This window comes from Tupaia chinensis, unplaced genomic scaffold (assembly GCF_000334495.1).
Source record: "Tupaia chinensis unplaced genomic scaffold, TupChi_1.0 Scaffold000101_1, whole genome shotgun sequence".
NCBI classification, from domain to species: domain Eukaryota; kingdom Metazoa; phylum Chordata; class Mammalia; order Scandentia; family Tupaiidae; genus Tupaia; species Tupaia belangeri.
Window position 1 is genome coordinate 2,954,763 of NW_006159565.1, and position 17,921 is coordinate 2,972,683.

General features: G+C 42.5%; 1 protein-coding gene across 1 annotated transcript in view; it reads right to left on the minus strand.

Annotated features, from left to right (window-relative positions):
• The window catches only part of RAC1 (Rac family small GTPase 1), a 65,872-nt gene that overhangs the window by 12,315 nt on the left and 35,636 nt on the right, over positions 1-17,921 (minus strand). Inside the window, exon 2 of the mRNA XM_027770011.1 lies at positions 2,804-2,897. Coding sequence (XP_027625812.1) covers positions 2,804-2,897 — 94 coding nt within the window. The remainder of the gene's footprint in view (positions 1-2,803; positions 2,898-17,921) is intronic.

The following is a 17,921-nucleotide window of genomic DNA, read 5'->3' on the forward strand; positions in this document are numbered from 1 at the left end:
AAGATGATTAGTCACAGATAAAGGACCCAGTCACTATCCTAACCAGCAATCTCACAGAGGTGTGCTGAAGAAAAGGTCTGCAGTTATGAGGAGGATCCAGGAAGGAGAAAAAAAGAGACAGGCAGGACCAGCAGTTGGTGTAATGGCTACATCGCTGGACTCCCATGTAGTCAACCGTGATTCCAGTCCCAGATCCAGTGACTTAAACTCACACCAGGCGTCCCAAGAGAATGGAGGAGAAGGGAATGCGACGTGGCCATCCCCCCGGGGGGTGATTTCTCTCTTTCTGTCTGTCTCTCTCTGTCTTTCTGGCGAGGGCACATGCCCTATAGCAAAAACCTCTCTGGAAAAAAAATTAAAAAGGAGGATGGGAAAGCTGGGTATATGGGAAACCAAACACACAACTAGAGAAAGAGAAATTCCCCAGAAATAAACAAGCTGCTAATGAAAACAAATTCTGGTTAGAAATAAAAGATTTTTGCTTTTAATACATACAAAGTTAAATCTTTCTCCCAGGAAGAAATAAAGTGTAAAATTAGTCTTTCTTTCAAATCTCAGCTGCGGAGTTTTTCATGTACGTATTTTAGCCATTTTCAATGACGGGGCTTGCCACTACCCTATACTGTGTCATGTTTCAAGAATGCCTACCTGAGTGTAGGGTGGTACTTGGCAGTTCTGGTGACTGCAACCGAAGTGTGGTAAGGAGTAAAATAAAACATAGTTCAGAAGCCTTCTGTAATGTTTTCAAAGTCAGTGTATCTGATTACACAAATGTTTAAATGAATTTGAAATTGATACACACAAGAAGCCCAGAAAAGCCTTCAGGCTGACAGAGGGAAAATAAGGCTGATATTAAAAATTGCTACTGAGGCCAGCCAGTGGTATGGCTATGGAGGTGCTAGACTCCCATATGACTAACCTATGGTGCGAGTCCTAGACCTGGCATCTTGCTTTCTCACCTTCTCGTTCTCTGTCTCTCTGGTAAGATTAAAAAATAATACTGATTAATAAAATTTTATAAATATTTCTTTTTAAAAAATTGCTACTGGGAGTCCAATAAAAATTCCTATTATAATAAAACAGTAATGCAAATGTTCTGGAAAACTGGAAGCTATATGGCTACCTATAGTTTGGATCCTGAGTTGCCCTGAAAATATTCCAGGTGTGCATGCAGACACCAAGGATCCTGAGTAGCTGAAAAAAGGAGATCATGGCATCCTCTGTTAATACATGCATGTACATGACCTCTCTATCTAAAAGTAAACTAGTAATATCTATCAAAATTTAAACTATCCATTTTCTTTCTTTTTTTAAAAAATTATATTACTGGGGCTGGCAGGTGGCATGATGGTTAAGGGCAGTGGGCTCTCATATGGCTGACCGTGGTTTAAGTCCCAAACCTGGTGGCTTGCTTTCTCACTTTCCCTCTCTCTTGCTCTCTCTTGCTCTGTCCCTCTCTGGTCAAAAGAAAATATATACAGTTAAATAATTTTTTAAAGTTTTTAAGTTGACCAGAGAGGGACAGAGTGAGAGAGCAAGAGAGCATGAGAAAGAGAGGAAAAGAAAGTGAGAAAGCAAGCTGCCAGGGCCAGGCTTGAACGGTGGTCGGCCATGTGGGAGTCCAGCGTCCTTAACTATGCCACCTGCTGGCCCCTCCATTTCCTTTTGATTTGGCACAATTTCACTTCCAGTACTCTATCAGGTCTACAAAGACATGTGCTTATGTGTGATGCAACTAAATGTAGCACTGTCCATAAAACAAACAAATAAAAAAGACCGACGTATTCAGTGGATAAATCAGTTATATTACTTCAAAACTGTTAATCACAAATAATTTAAGCTTTCTCTACATGTGCAGATAAGGAGAATTGTCACCATAAATTCAGGACGACATAAATAACATGACACCACTTACATATTCTTTAAAGATTTAATTCTTATTTGTTATTATTATTTATTTTTTTTAATTGACCAGAGAGAGAGAGAAAGGAAAAATGAGAAACAGAGAGAGAGAGAAAGGAAAAATGAGAAAACAAGCCACCAGGTCTAAGACTTGAACCATGGTTGGCCATGTGGGAGTCCAGCACCTTAATCACCATGTCACCTGCTGGCCCAACCCCATTTATATTTTACAAAGTGTACATGAGTGCACAGAGTTTACCATAGCCTCAGAGCTGAACATTATGAGCTTCCCAGGTAACATGGGGCTCCCTATTAACCCATCATCAGAAAAGCACTTTTCCCTATCCAATCCTGCTGCCCACAGAGAGTAAGCAGTTCAATAGCCAATTTCCTCCTCCCATACACCCTGTTCCACCACCACCCCCATTTTAATTCCAAAGCCTATAACTCAACAGTGACATGTAACCAACTTATGACTTTCCAGAAAAGGCCAATTAAAATCTAATAAAATATTTTATATTCTAGTTCCCCTCTAGCCAAATTTACCTAAAACTCTTTCACTGACAAGGATTGTATCTGACCAAACTTTAGTCAGATTCTTTATGTAAGCTCTGGTTTTCTTTAATACTATTTTCTAGTCTCTATACTTCAGTTTTTCTTTCGTTTCCTTAGTATCTAAAAACCAATTAGCAAAGTTATTCCATCACTATGAGAAAATTTTATATTAGATTTATTTTTTTAAAGGCAAGAATACTTCATAAATTGGTGAAATGTTTTAGGAGAAAATAAATTATATCTGTTCATAGGATTAAGAATGGCTTTACCGTGAAACAAATGATAAAAGGTAACCAAGAAATATATCACAGACAACTTCATTCCCAATGTAACTGAAGATACTTACACAGTAGGAATATATTCTCCAGGGAAGGCATTGGTTGTATAACTGATCAGTAGGCAAGTTTTACCTACGGCTCTAAAGAGAGAGAGAAAAAAGACTTTTTAGCCAATATGAATGTAATCTTAGCTTTCACTTTTCTGTTAAAATAATTTCTAAAAAAATCAAGTATACACCACAAACACTGTATTTAAAAAAAAAAAAAAATTTTTTTAAAACCTTTTACTTAACACTACACACATATTTTTATCCTGAAACTTAAAGTAAGCAAACTAGAATTACTCAGAAAGGCAGAGTCGGGACCTTTGCGTTCTGTCTAGATATACAGTATTCACACTGATATCAAGAAATAGTTGTGATGCAGGCTGACAGTGAAGCCAGGTGGCTCCCACATGGGCAACTGCAATTTGATTCTCTGACCCAGTGGCCCAAAAAACATACCAGATGCATGAGTGTGCATATTCAAAATCCCGATAGGATGAAAAAAATGGAGAAGGGATTGTGGCATGACCATGCCTCATGGTGAGGTTTCCTCCCTCTTTCTCTGGAGAACACAGGTGTCCTCTTGCAATTAAGAAAAAGAAAATATTGTTAAGCCCAATATTCAAGAGGAATATTTTAAAACTTATAAAGTCTCTCCTGGGCCAGCCAGGTGTCACAGTGATTAAGGTAGCTAGATCCCATATAGTGAACTGTGTGTTTAAAGTGTTGGACCCAGTGGCTTGAAAATACACTAGGCGTGTGTGTGCCTGCATGTCCAAAATTCCAAAAGAAGGGAGAAATGGGAGAGAAGGGATTGTGGAATTACCATTCTCCATGGGGGGGTGGGGGGGCTTTCTCACTCTCTCTGTCTCTCTCCAGGGAAAGCACAAGCTCTCTGGCATGTTAACAAAAACAAAGTATGATTGCTATATTAGGAAAAAAGTGTCTCCAAATTTGACAACATTTGAAGGGTGATTTCAAAGGCTTCTAAAAGCCTGAGTCCCTGGCAACATAAATGCTCAATTTGCCAAATATTCCCCTTAACAAGCTCATCTTCTCCTGTTAGTTTATCAAGGTCATAATATTTTGATTTGTAAAATTTTGCTTTTCAATCTCAAGCATTATAAATTAGGATTCACCACAATAAAATGAAGTGGCTTACACTGTTAGCTTAAGGCAAAAATCTCTCAGCAAGGGTAGATTACAGGCCGATCCAGTCTTGCCAATGCTTGTTTCACTCATGACATTATTCAGGACTTAACAGAAGTTGGAACTCCCCACCCCAAAGACCTCAGAGAGTGAAACATTACATCAGGAAGAAACACCTAACTCCAAAAGGCTTTATAAACTGAAATGATTAACTGGACATATATTTTGTTGAGATTAGGATGCCAAAATAAACCTATATAAGCAGAAGCCTAAGATTCTAAGTCAAGTCTGTACTTGAGATCCAGGACCAATTCTACCATTTACTAGTTATAATTTGGGACCATATTTCAACTACCATATGCCTCAGTTTCTTCACCTATTAAAATGGATGCAAACTTCTAACCCCATCACCAAACTACTGTGGGCATTACTCCAATATTAACTTACCAAACTAACTGTATGCTATGCCAGGAAATGTACTGTAAGGAACAGACTTAATTTAGTGTATGTGGTTATTAAAGTAAAATATGGGGCCTGGGTCAGCAGGTGGAGTGGTATCCCACATGGCTGACTGCATGGTTTGAGCCCTAGACCTAGTGGCCTGAAGGACACACTGGGCATGTCTGCATGGGTACATGCCCAAAATACTGAGAGGAGAACAAAGAAAGGATTGTGGTGTGGCCATGCCTCTTGGGGGTGGGGGGAGTGCTTTCTCTCTCTCTCTCTCTGATGAGTGCCCCTCTGCAATTTTTTTTTAAAGGAAGCCGGAAAAAAAGGAAAAGAAAAGAAAAATATGCCAGGCACATATGCCTGCGTGTCCAAAATCCTGACAGGATGAAGAAATGGAAAAGGTATTGCAGTATGACCACACCCCATTGGAGAGTGCTTTCTACCCCTTACTCTGTCTCTCATGAGTACACAAGACCTCTGGCAAATATAAGAAATAAAAATAAATTGAAATATGAAGAAATAGGGCCAGGGCCAGCTGGACACATGGTGGTTAAGGCTGGATCCTACACAGCTCACTGCATAGTTCAAGTCCCAGATCCCAAGACTTGAAAAACATTCCGAGCTCCAAGTGTGCATGCCCAAAATCTCAAGAGAAGGAATTGCAGTGTGACTATCTCTCCTGGGGAAGTGATTTCATACTTTCATTCTCTCTAATGCCCTCTGTCTCGCTCCCGTGAGTACAGAGGCCCTATAGCAAACTAGAAAAAAAAAAAATTACAGGTGTGTTAAATGAAATGTTAAAAATACTCTGGGGCCAGTCCATGGCATGGTGGTTAAGGCAGCTGAAGGATCCCACATGACCAACAACACAGTTCAAAGCCTAAACCCAGTGGCTTGAAAAATAGTGGGCATGGGTGCATGCACACTTAAAATCTTGAAGGAGGGAGAAAAGGAGGAAAAGAGACTGCATTATAAATATTTCCCACAGGGAAGGGGAGGTACTTTCTCAATTTCCCAGTCTTTCTCTCCCCTCTGTGAGCATGCATGCCCTCTGGCAAATTGGAGGGAAAAAATGATCTCAAAATGAAAAACAGGAGAGCTTATCTATCTACTTTTGGGGGCAGTTGTTAAGATTTATGAGTCAGGATAGAATAGGGGAGAAAGGGACACAGCAATAGCTTATGGAGAGGCCCAGAACCTTAAGAACCCCAGATTAATTAAAGAACAATGGCAGAGATAACCGTAAAGAGGCTGTCTTCTGTTCCTTTTTTCAGGGTGTGTATAATCAGCCAGCGAGATGGAGAGCGAAAGAAACCACACACAAACACACACACACACGCACACAACACACGCACACACACCCCATGGTCATGCTGCAATCCCTTTTCCTCCATTCTCCTCCCGGCATGTTGGGCATGCATGCACATGTGCCAGGCAATTTTCAAGTTGATTGGGTCAAGCACTTGAACCGCCATCAGCCACGTGAGAGTCCAGTGCCTTAACCACTATGCCACCTGCTGGCCCTTCTTAAGGACATACAACTTGGTTCTATTGGGGAAAATCACAGGGTTTTGTTTTGTTTTTTTTAGGTTTTGCCATAGAGCGTGTATGCTCGCCAGAGATTAACAAGACAGAGAAAGACAGTGAGAGGGAAGGTAAGAAATCATCACCCAGGGATCCCTGGTAATCCCTTCTGCTCCATTCTCCTGGGATTTTGGGTGCACACATATCTGGCATGATTTTCAAGCCTCCAGATCCAGGACTTGAACCACATTCAGCCATGGGGGAGTCCAGAGCTTTAACCACCATGCCACTTGTTAGCCCATTACCACATTCTCTGAGGATGGCACACATGGGAAGGTTAAATTTTGGAATCTAGAGACCTTCCTAAGAGCGGGCATGTGTTTACTCATGATCTTGGACTGGCTAAAGCTGAATTATAGCATCAAGACCCTGTTGGGGTGCTATCTCTCACTGAGGAAATACATAAACTTAAAAAAAGTTAACAATTTTTGACAGTTATTATAACTTGATGTCAGGATAAGCAGCTCTAAAGGCTTTTGATTGTGATGATAAAATGTCATTAGTACTTCTTTTAAGATGCTGTCCTAAATCTTTCCTAAGTATATGAAAAACAAAGCCTTTACTATAAATAAAACCAACTGTTGGGGCCAGCAGGTGGTGTGGTGACTAAAGGTGCTGGACTCCCACACGGGTGACCAAAGTTCAAGTCCCGGACCTGGTGGCTTTGTGCTTGCACACAGATGCACTCTGTCTCTCTGGTCAAACCTAAAAATAATGATAATAAATAATTCTTTTCTTTAAGAATTATTATTTAAATTTTATTTATTTATTTTTTATTTAATTTGACCAGAGAGGGACCAAGCGAGAGCAAGAGAAAGGGAGGCGGTGAGAAAGCAAGCCACCAGGTCCAGGACTCAAACCGTGGTCGGCCATGTGGGAGTCTAGCACCCTTAACCAACATGCCACCTGCCGGCCCCTGATAAGTAATACTTTTAAAAAAAGAAAAGAAAAGAAAAGAAAAAGCTAACTGTGTCTAAAATGCTGTAAAACCTTCTTTCCTGAACTACATTTTCCCCTAGAGACATTATCTTTTGAAAAGCTAAGGTGCGAAAGAATTCAAGGTACAGGCGGGATGAGCAGATGGCATAATGTTTATGATGGTGGACTCCCACGTAGTCAGCTGCAGTTTGAGTCCCAGACCCAGCAACTTAAAACTAATGATGGGTGCGTGTGTATGCATCCCCCAGATCCCAAGAGGAAGGAGAAGGGACTGCATGGCCATCACCTGGAGATGACTTTTTCACTGTCTCTCCAGTGAGCATATGTAGTTTATAGCCAAAATCTCTCTCAAAAATAAAAAAATAAGTAAAAAGAAAAAAAGAACTTAAGGTACTGGCATAATTTGATATTGACTGAAATATACTGCTAGTCATTATTTGCTACAAACCAGTCCTATAGGAACATGATTTATTTACAAGAATTCTGACTTTTTGAGTAAGTCAATGTTCTACCTATGATTACATTTTTACTTAATTTTGGGGGGGAGAGGTTTTTTGCTATAAGGCGCATGTGATCGCCAGAAAGACAGAGAGAGACAGAGACAGAAAGCGAGAAAATCCTCCCCCGCCCTGGGGAGATGGCCATACCACAATCCCTTCTCCTCCATTCTCCTCTCAGGATCTTGGGCACGCACGCACACGCGCTCAGCGTGAGTTTAAGCCACTGCGTCCAGGACTCAAACCATGGTCAACTACATGGGAGTCCAGCAACATAGCCATTACACCAACTGCTGGTCCCAAACTTGTACTTAATTTTTAAAAAGATTAATTTTTTTAGTATTATTATTTAATTTGACAAGAGAGAGAGAGAAGTGAGAAAGTAAGCTACTAAGTCCAGGACTCGAGCTACAGTCAACCATGTGGGAGGTCTAGCATCCCAACCACCACGCCACCTGCCAGGCCCAAATTTTTACTTAATTTTTAAAGGCAGGTAACAGGTCCAGTTAGTACTATGGTGGCTGAGGTGGCTGGATCTCACATGGTTGACTATATAGTTTTACGTCCCTGAGAAGGGAGTAAAACACACTGGGCCCATGGGTGTGCATGCCCAAAATCCCAAGAGAAGAATGGAGAAGGGAGAGGAAACTCTACTGTGGCCACTCCCAGTGGGAGGTACTTTCTCACTTTCTCTTTCTCTCTCCCTCCCCATCCAGGGCACATACCAATATTTTAAAAAATAAAACAACAGACAACCGCATGGGCACAGCAGTTATGTCATTGGATTCCCACAAGGCCCATCATGGTTTGAAACCCAAACCTGGTGGCCTGAAACTCATGTCAGTCACATGTGCATGTGTGCCCAAGATCCCAGAAGAATGGAAGAGAAAGGATTGCAGCATAGCTGAATAGCCATGGGGTGGGGTGGGAGAAGTGTAGGGGTGATTTTTCACTTTCCCTCTCACTGTCTGTGTCTTTCTCTATCCCCTCAGGAAGCACAAGCACCCTAAGGCAAAAGCTTCTAACATATACATATATATATATATATACACACGTACAAAAAGGAAATGGTTACTTCGCATTAGTGTATTTCTTCACTCTTTAAACTTGCTGTACAAATCAACTCTACAGACCAAAGTCAGTATCTGCACTAGGCAAGGTGATAAATAGTCTTTACCAGCACGAAGAATGGAAGCTATATTTGATCACAGCCTTTGATGCTGCTAATTTCTGGAAGTTACTATTTTCTTTGGAACTTTCCATTTTATATATTTAACTTCTCAGCTCAACCTCTTTTTAATCTTTGAAAGATGTCATTACTCTACAAAATGAACATGAGTCTACTGGAAGAAAGTTCACATTTCGATACTGAATTTTCCCCTAGTTGATGACATTACAATTTTTAAAAACCTATCTGTATTTCCCCTGCCCTATCCTGTAGGAATAACCAAGATTAAAGCCAACAACTTAAGTTCCTATTATGGTCTTCATTTTTCCACACAGAGAACTTTCCATTTTTACTTACTTTTATCTGCCACCTCCCCCCAACTTCAGTATTACTTCCTAAAGTCTATAAAACAAATCTTAAAAGCACATACAGGGGCCAGCAGGTGGCATGGTGGTTAAAGGTGCTGGACTCCCACATGGCCAACTGAAGTTCAAGTCCTGAACCTGGAGGCTTGCTTCTCACCCCCCCCAATCTGATCAAACTGGAAAACAATAATAATAATAAAGTCAATTAAGTAATTCTTTTAAAAAAAAGAAAAAAAAAAAAGGCACATGCAATCGGTGGTGTGATGGTTAAGGCACTGGGACTTCATGGCCGAACGCAGTTCGAGTCCTGGACCTGGTGGCTTGCTTTCTCATTCTCCTGTCAAATTTAAAAAATAATAATAATGAAAAAAATTAATATTTTAAAAAAGCACATACAATCAAGCCAGCAGATGGCATGGAAGTTGAGGTGCTGGATCCCACGGCCAACCAGGCAGTTCAAGTCCTAGACTCAGTGGCTTGAAATATCACACCAGGCATGTGTGTGCACCTGCCCAAAATCCCAAGAGGAGAGTGGAGAAGAAAGGACTGTGGTGGGGTCATCCCAGGGGTAGTTTCTCACTTTCCCTCTCTCTGTTGCCTCAGCAAGCACAAGCGCCCTATAGCAAAAAACTTGCAAAAAAAAAAAAAAAAAAGCAAAAAAGTTCAAAAAAAAAAAAAAAAAAAAACAACAACTAAAATAAAAGCCACATACAATCAATTAATTTGGAAATGGTAGCAATTTCCTCACATTATAAATATAAGGGATTAGGCCAGCAGGTGGCATGGTTAGGGCATTGGAAACCCACATGACTGACCATGGTTTGAATGCTGAATCTGGCAGCTGGCTTTCTCACTCCCTCCCCGCTTCTGGTGTGTGCATGTGCCCTATAAGCAAATTTAAAAATAATAGTGATAATAAATAAAATTAAGTAATTCTTTTTAAAAAGAAAAATAAGGGATCCAGAAAGCTCAGAAATAAATTTCTGTGCATTAAAAAAAATAAGTTTATTTATTCCTTCCATAAGCAAGACAGATAGCACCTCAATGTCACAATCCACCTCCAGCTAGTCCTGGAACACCAATATGCATATGGCAGGATACACTCAGAGAAGTATCCAGATAACAAACCTGGGATCTTCACAGGGGGTCTGCAGTGGGTCAGTCCTGCAAAGCAACGAGTTTTACCACTGAACCACTATCTGGCCTGTGTTGACCTTTTAAAAAAGATAAATTAGGGTCAGCCTCATAGCCCAATGGTTAAAGGAGGCCAGATCCCACATGGCCAACCACTGCTTTTCAAGATGACTATAGCCCCAGTGGCTTGCAAAACACATTAGGCCTGTGTGTGTGTGTGTGTGTGTGTGTGCACATGTCCAAAATCCCAACAGGATGGAGAGGTGGAGAAGGGACAGCAACTACATTCTATTTAGGAGGTGCTTTTTCCCTTTTCTTCCATCTGGGGCGTGCACATGCCTCCACCCCCTTTTTTTGAGAGATTTTTGCTATAGGGCATGTGCCCTAGCCAGAAAGACAGAGACAGACAGAGAGAAATCATCCCCCAGAGGGATGGTCAGACTGCAATCCCTTCTCCTCCACTCTCCTCTTGGGATTCTGGGCATGTATACACAAGCACACGGCATGATCTTCAAACTGCTGGGTTGGACTTGAACTATGTTAGACCATGTGTGAATCTAGCAATTCAACCACCATGCCACGAGCTGGCCCCATGATGACATTTTATTTTGGAGAGTTTTTTTTTTTTTTTTGTCTAAGTTAGACAGAGACAGACAGAGAAAGCAAGAAATCATTTCCCAGGGTGGATGGCCATGCCGCAATCCCCACACTGCAATTCCTCCTCCTCCATTCTCCTCTTGGGATCTTGAGCATGCACACACACATGCCCAGCGTGAATTTAAGTCACCTGGTCTGGGACTCGAACTGCGGTCAACTACATGAGAGTCCAGCGACGAAGCCATTATGCCAACTGCTGGTCCCCATTTTGTAAACCAAACTACTAAGCATATATTGCTGTCTGAAGAACTAGCAGTTATGTCACTGGACTCCCACATTTCTGAATGTGGTTCAAGTCCTGGACACAGTGATTTCAAACTCATGCTGGGTACATGTGTGTGCGTGCCCAAGATCCTGGGAGAGGGGGGGATTACAGTGTGGCCATTCCCTCCTGGGGGGGTTAAGGGGAAGATTTCTCACTTTCCTTCACACTGTTTCTCTCCTCCCCCTCCACCCACCAGAGCGCATGTGCCTTAAAGCAAAAACCTCTACCAAAAAAAAAAAAAGAAAGAAAAAAGAAAAGAACTAAGCTCTTAAGGACAAAGTATTAAAATGTAGTGGAAATGGGAATTAGAAATATCAAGTATACATTCATACTTATTGAATAAATTAAAGACCTTGAAAAAAGGTCCTCAATTCAAACGTAGAAATAAGGTATGGGGATTCTCTAACAGTAGGCCTTCAATAAATAACTATGCAGGACCAGCAGATGGCAGAGTGGTTATGTTGCTGAGCTCCCACATGGCCAACAGAGGTTCCAGTCCTGGACTTGATGGCTTTAAAATCATGCCAGGCTTACATGCATGCAGGTTGACTATCTCAAAAGAATGGAGAAGAGATTGCGAAGTGGCCATCTCTCCTGGGGGGTGATTTCTTGCTTCTGTCTCTCTTCTGGCAAGCACAGGCACCATATAGCAAAAATCTTCTTTTAAAAAAAAGAAAAGAAAAGCCTAACTACGCAGATATGAAGTAATAGTTTAGTGGTGTAACAGAAACCCAATCTGAGGGGGCTGGATGGTGGCATAACAGTAAAGCCAACACTCTGCCTGGCAGATCCACATAAGAAAGTTGCTGGAGGGAACCAGCAGTTAGCGTAATGGCTATGTCGCTGGACTCCCACGTAGTCGACCGCAGTTCGCGTCCCGGACCCGGTGGCTTAAAACTCACGCCGGGCGCGTGTGCGTGCGTGCCCAAGATCCTGAGAGGAGAATGGAGGAGAAGGGATTGCGGCGTGACCATCCCCCCTGGGGGGTGATTTCTCGCTTTCTGTCTCTCTCTCTCTGTCTGTCTGACGAGCGCACGCGCCCTATAGCTAAAACCTCTCCAAAAAAAAAAAGAAAGTTGCTGGACATGCCCAGAGATCTCCCTGTGTACATAAAGCATGTATATGCCCATGATCAGGCTGGCAGATACTAAGAGTGGATAAAGGTGTTAAGACCTGGGGGTAGCAGAAGATAACATTAATGCACTACTCAAGAGAAGTTGGGGGCCACCTTAAGGCCTATTGGTTAAGGGAGATGGAACCCACATGACTGACCATGGGTTAAAATTCTGATTCTGGCATCTTGAAAAATATGCCAGGTGCCATGACTGTATGCCCAAGATCCCGACAGGATGGAAAAATGGAGACTGTAGCATGATGACACCCAGTTGGGGGGGGGCTTCTCTGTCTCCCTCCTTCTCTCCCCCCCTCACTCTCATGTGTATGACCTCTGGTAAGTAAAAAACAAAACAAAAACAAAAAACTGCAAGAGAGGTCAGATCCCATATGGCAAATATATTGAGTTGTTGGGAAAGTCATGATTCATTTTTGCACAGAAAAACAGAAAAGTATGTCATGACTTTCCCAATGACCTAACAGTTTGAATCTCCAGTCCAGTCAGCCTGAAACAGACCAGGCGCATGCACAAATGCCCAAGATCTGACAGCTTGGAGGAACCTGGGATCATGGTCAGACCCTATACAGAATGTCTCTCTCATACACATGTTCTGCATCAGGACCAGCAGTTAGCGTAATGGCCATGTTGCTGGACTCCCATGTAGTCGACCGCAGTTCAAGTCCCAGACCTGGTGGCTTAAATTCACACCAGGCGCGTGTGCACGCATGCCCAAGATCCTGAGAGGAGAAAGGAGAAGGGACTGCGACATGGTCATCACCCACTGGGGGATGATTTCTTGCGCGTGCGCTCGCGCTCTCTCTCTCTCTTTCTGGCAAGCATACGTGCCCTATAGAAAAACCTGGCACCAGCAGTTAGCATAATGGCTATGTTGCTGCTGGACTCCCATGTAGCCAACAGCGGTCTGAGTCCCGGACCCGGTGGCTTAAACTCACGCTGGGCACGTGTGCATGCATATCCAAGATCCTGAGAGGAGAATGGAGGAGAAGGGATTGCGGCGTGGCCATCCGCCCTGGGGTGTGTTTTCTCGCTTTCTGCCTCTGTCTTTCTGGTGAGCACACAGGCCTTATAGCAAAAAAACCTCTCCAAAAAAAAGAGAGAGAGAGAAAGAGAGAGAGAGAGAAGTAACGTACCTGTATATCTTTCTCTTGCTCAATTATGGAATAAATAAACCTAAAAACATCCAATTTGAAAGTCTGATGTTCTAACAACAAGGGACATCACAATCAATATACAGAAAGCTAGTCGTTATTACCTTTAGAGGCTTCAAAAAATTATATTTATGGGGCTGGCTCCATGGCCTAAATGGTTAAGGGAAGTAGATCCCATGTGGCCAACTGTGGTTTCAATCCTGGCCTCTCAGCAGCTTGAAGACCACATCAGGTATGTGTGTGTGCATGCATAAGGTTCTGAATGGGATGAAGTAATAGAAAAATGGGAGAAGGGATTGGGGTCCAGCTACACCCTTTTGCTTCAAGTCTCTCTTTGTCAAGCACACAAGCCCTTTGGCAAATTAAATACATGATGTGCAAAATGTCTCTTGAACAGTCAAGACTGAAGATGCCATAATAGAGTTGCAGGCAGCAGCCCTATAGCACAGAGGTTAAGTGCTGTGCAGTGGGAGCTAGATCCCACATGGCTAACTACGGGTTTGAATCTGGATTCCAGTAAAATGAAAAACAAACTGAGCAAGTATACACATAGCCAGACTCCTGAGGGGACAGAGAAATGATGGAGAAATAAATGGAAGAGGGGCCCAGCAGATAGCATAATGGCTACATGGCTGGACTCCCATGTAGTCGACCACAGTTTGAGTCCTGGACCCAGTGGCTTAAAACTAATGCCGGGCACATGCACGTGTGTGTGCCCAAGATGCCGGGAGGAGAATGGAGCAGGACTGCGCATGGCCATCCCCCCAGGGAGTGATTTCTCACTGTCTTGCTGTCTGTCTGTCTCTTTCTGGCAAGCACACAAACCCTATAGCAAAAACCTCTCCAAAAAAAAAAAAAAAAAGAAAGAAATGTAGGAAACAGGGATTGCAGTGTGACTAGGACCCATTTGAAGGTGCTTTCTCACATGCACATGAGCCCCTCTGGTTAAAAAAAAAAAATGAGTAATAGAACTGAAGTCTAAAGCAGGCTTTATTCTAAACCATTGTTCTAAAATGATCAAGTCTAACCCTCATGTAGTTGATGAATCAGTTTGACAGAGTTCAAAAACAATTTACATCTAACTCTACTCCAACCCACACTCCTTCAAAATCAACTCCTCTAGAACCAGTCAGGTGGCAATTGGTGGTTAAGGTGGCTAGAACCCATAGGGCCGACTGCAAGGTTCAAGTCACAGCCCTTCAGCTTGAAAAACACACTGGATACATGTGCATGTGTGCCCAACATTCTGAGAGAAGAATTGAGGATAAGGGATTGCCTTATGGTCATTCTCCTTGGGGAGTGCTTTTTCACTTTATTTCTCTCCCCAGCAAACACACAGGCCCTATAGCAAAACTGGGAGAAAACAAACAAACAAATAAAAACAACGACAAAAACTCTGATAATGGGAAGGTATATAATAAAGCATATAGAGCAAAATGTTGGTCATAGAATCTAGGTAGTAGGCATATGGAATTGCCTACACTATTCTTTCAACTTTTCTATGATTAAAATTTTTCACTAGGACCAGCAGATGGCATAATGGTTATGTTGCTGGATTCCCACAAGGCCTACTGCAGCTGAAGTCCCAGACCCAGAGGCTTGAAACACATGCAGGGTGTGACCATGCATGCCCAAACTCCATAGAGAACAATGGAGAAGGAACTGCGGTGTGGACATCCCCCCTTAGGGGTGATTTCTTACTGTCTGTCTCTCTTCTGCAAAGTGCATGAGCCCTACAGCAAAAAAATCTCTTAAAAAAAAAAATTCCATTAACATGTAGGAAGGGCCAACAGGCAGCATAACTGATTAAGGTGCTGGACTCCCATATGTCCAACTGCAGTTCCAGTCCCAGACTCAGAGCTCGAAATTTACACCGGGCATGTGTGTGCATGCCAAGAGGAAAATAGACAAGGGATTGTAGCATGGCCATCCCCTCTGGGAAGGTAATTTCTACCTTTCTGTCCCTCTATTTCTGTCTCTCCAGCGAGCACATGTACCATATTGCAAACATCTCTCAAAAAAAAAAAAAAAAGACACAGGAGGAAAAATATTCTTTCTAATAAATAGTAAGTACCTCAGAAATGTATCATGCTCAACTGACACCACTCTTAGACAGTAACATTTAAGTTAGAACTGAACTGGAAAGACACTTCTGCTATCTAGCCACCATTTCGTGTAATGAGTGAAATAAGATGGGCTTCAAGTCACTCACTCCCCAATCTCCCAGTCAACTAAAACCTAAAGGACACTACTGAAAACAGTTGTTGGGGGACCAGCAGATGGTGTAATGGTTACATCACTGGACTCCCATGTAGTCAACTGTGGTTTAAGCCCTGGACCTGGTAGCTTAACCCTTACACCAGGCGTGTGTTGAGGAGAAAGGAATGCAGCATGGCCATCCCCTGGGGGGGGGTGTGTGGATGATTTCTTACTTTCAGTCTCCCACTCGCCCCAGCACACGTGCCCTATAGCAAAAATCTCTTTCAAAATAAATAAACAAACAAAAAACCAGTTGTTGGGTCCAGCAGGTGATACAGTGGTTAAGGCACTGGACTACCATGTGGCTGAATAGTGTGTGTCCCACACCCACAGGGACTTGAAAATCACACCCTTAGCATTGGGAAAAAAATGAAGGGGGGAAAAAAAAAACTTAAAACCCAAGGCTCAGGAATTGTTTTTTATGCCTAATACTTCCTCACAGAGCCTTGTACTAGTAGACACAGCAATAATATTAAAGGTACCTGGCACTTATTAAGTACTCAGTAAGGAGCCAAGCACCTATGAACTTAATTCTCCACTTCTTGCACCTCTCTTGGGGGATAGTGATGTGCGCAGGGTTAGTTACCCTATAAGTAAGTAGTGTGTTGGGGATGTGATCCATACCCTTGTAAGAAGGCGTTTGATGAATAGCTGACTAGAGAAAAAGGCAGATACAACCAGTAGAGATACATAATCTGTCAGCATTAAATACACTAAATATATGTGCTTTACTTACGCTTTAGTTTTATAAGTTTCTAAGTAAAAATATTACCTGTGATGATTGGATATTGAATTATCAGCAATTTGACTTAAAGAAAAAAAAAACTAGTATGGGGGCTAGCTGTTGGCATGGTGGCTAAGGGAGCTGGACTGGCTAACTGTGTAGTTCCAGTAGAACCAGCGGCTTGAAAAACACACCAGAGCATGAGTACCCAGTAAGTCCAAGGAGGCTAATAGAAGAGAAAGGATTGTGGTGTGCTCATGGGGCAGGGTGGAAGGGGTTCCTCCCTTCTTCTCCCTCCCTCCCCCCCTGCCAGAGAATGCACCCTAAAACAAAACAAAACTAGTATGTAATACATCAAAGTGTAATATTATTGATTCAACACTAGCCTTTAAAGAAAACTTAGATAACTTTAAATGTTACCAAGACAGTATATTTTTAGTTAATTCACTATACAAAAGGATGAAAACTTCATTTAAACTAATTAATTGATTTTACTAATGAATCAGCCAAATATATTTTTCTAAGTGACAAAGTAACTTTCTTTTAAAAGGTTTTTAAAAAGGAGTATTTTTAAAGAAGTGAAACATTTTTAGTTACATAGGTAGAACTATGAAATGTTAATAATTCTTCACATTTGTGAGAAGTACCCCACAGATCATCTTACAGAAATCAGTTGTCTCTCCTTGCATCTGAACTGCAGAAACAACAATGTCCAACATGGAAATATCTAAATAAAACGAGGACCCACAAGTTCATTTAATGATATAAAAGCAAAATGAGTCCTAATGACAGACAAGTTTGGAGATTATTAACCAAAATTTAACAGTGATGCCAGAATTCTTCCTTCAACTTTACTCAACTTGAAAACGTACTAGTTGCATCGAGTTTGATGAAACTGGTAGTAAATCAAGCTTCCTTGTTAACACTATCCAACACAAGCAATGCTGAGACGCTCAATTTTGCTCAGATTACACTGAGATTCTTGTTTCTATGGGAGAAAAAAACTACATAAGACAAGTCTTGTCTTCCTCTAGGGCCTGTAACCACCCCGGACAGTAATGAAAAGAAATGCCTGGAGTCACAGGGAGCCAGTTCGGCTACATCTCATACCTAACGTACTAAACCAAAGTCAATTGGGTTTTTTTTATGACCACGCCATTTTCCCAGAAAACAACACTCTTCGCACACAGTTCCTCACAGCTAGCATCTTAAAAAGTTTCTCCATGGAGAGAGCGAAAATCCTAACTTTAAGCAGCCCAAAAGTAGCGAAGTACAAGTCGAAGAAATCTGGGCGTAGTAACTTCAGGGTCGAGAACTTCAGCCCGTACATTCATCGGATATGAGCGACCCGGACGCCGTCACCCATCACAGCCCTTCTCCGGGGACTCGAGAGGTTCGTGTACAAAACCAAGTCTCTCCGAGCCCGCCTGATCTACGTGCCAACAAGAAGGGTGGCGGGCGGCGTCCGGCGGACGGGGAGCGGGCTCGGGAAGAAAGCAGAAGGGTGGAGTTCACTTTTCCCTCCGGCCCGCGAGCGGCGAGGCCCTCCCCCACTAAAAAGCCGGAACCAGGCACGCGCCGCCCGGCCCGGGGTGGGGAGGGGGCGCCCGCGCCGCGCAGAGGGGCCTGGGCCTAGGGCTTCCCAGAGTCCGCGGCGGGCGCCGGGCT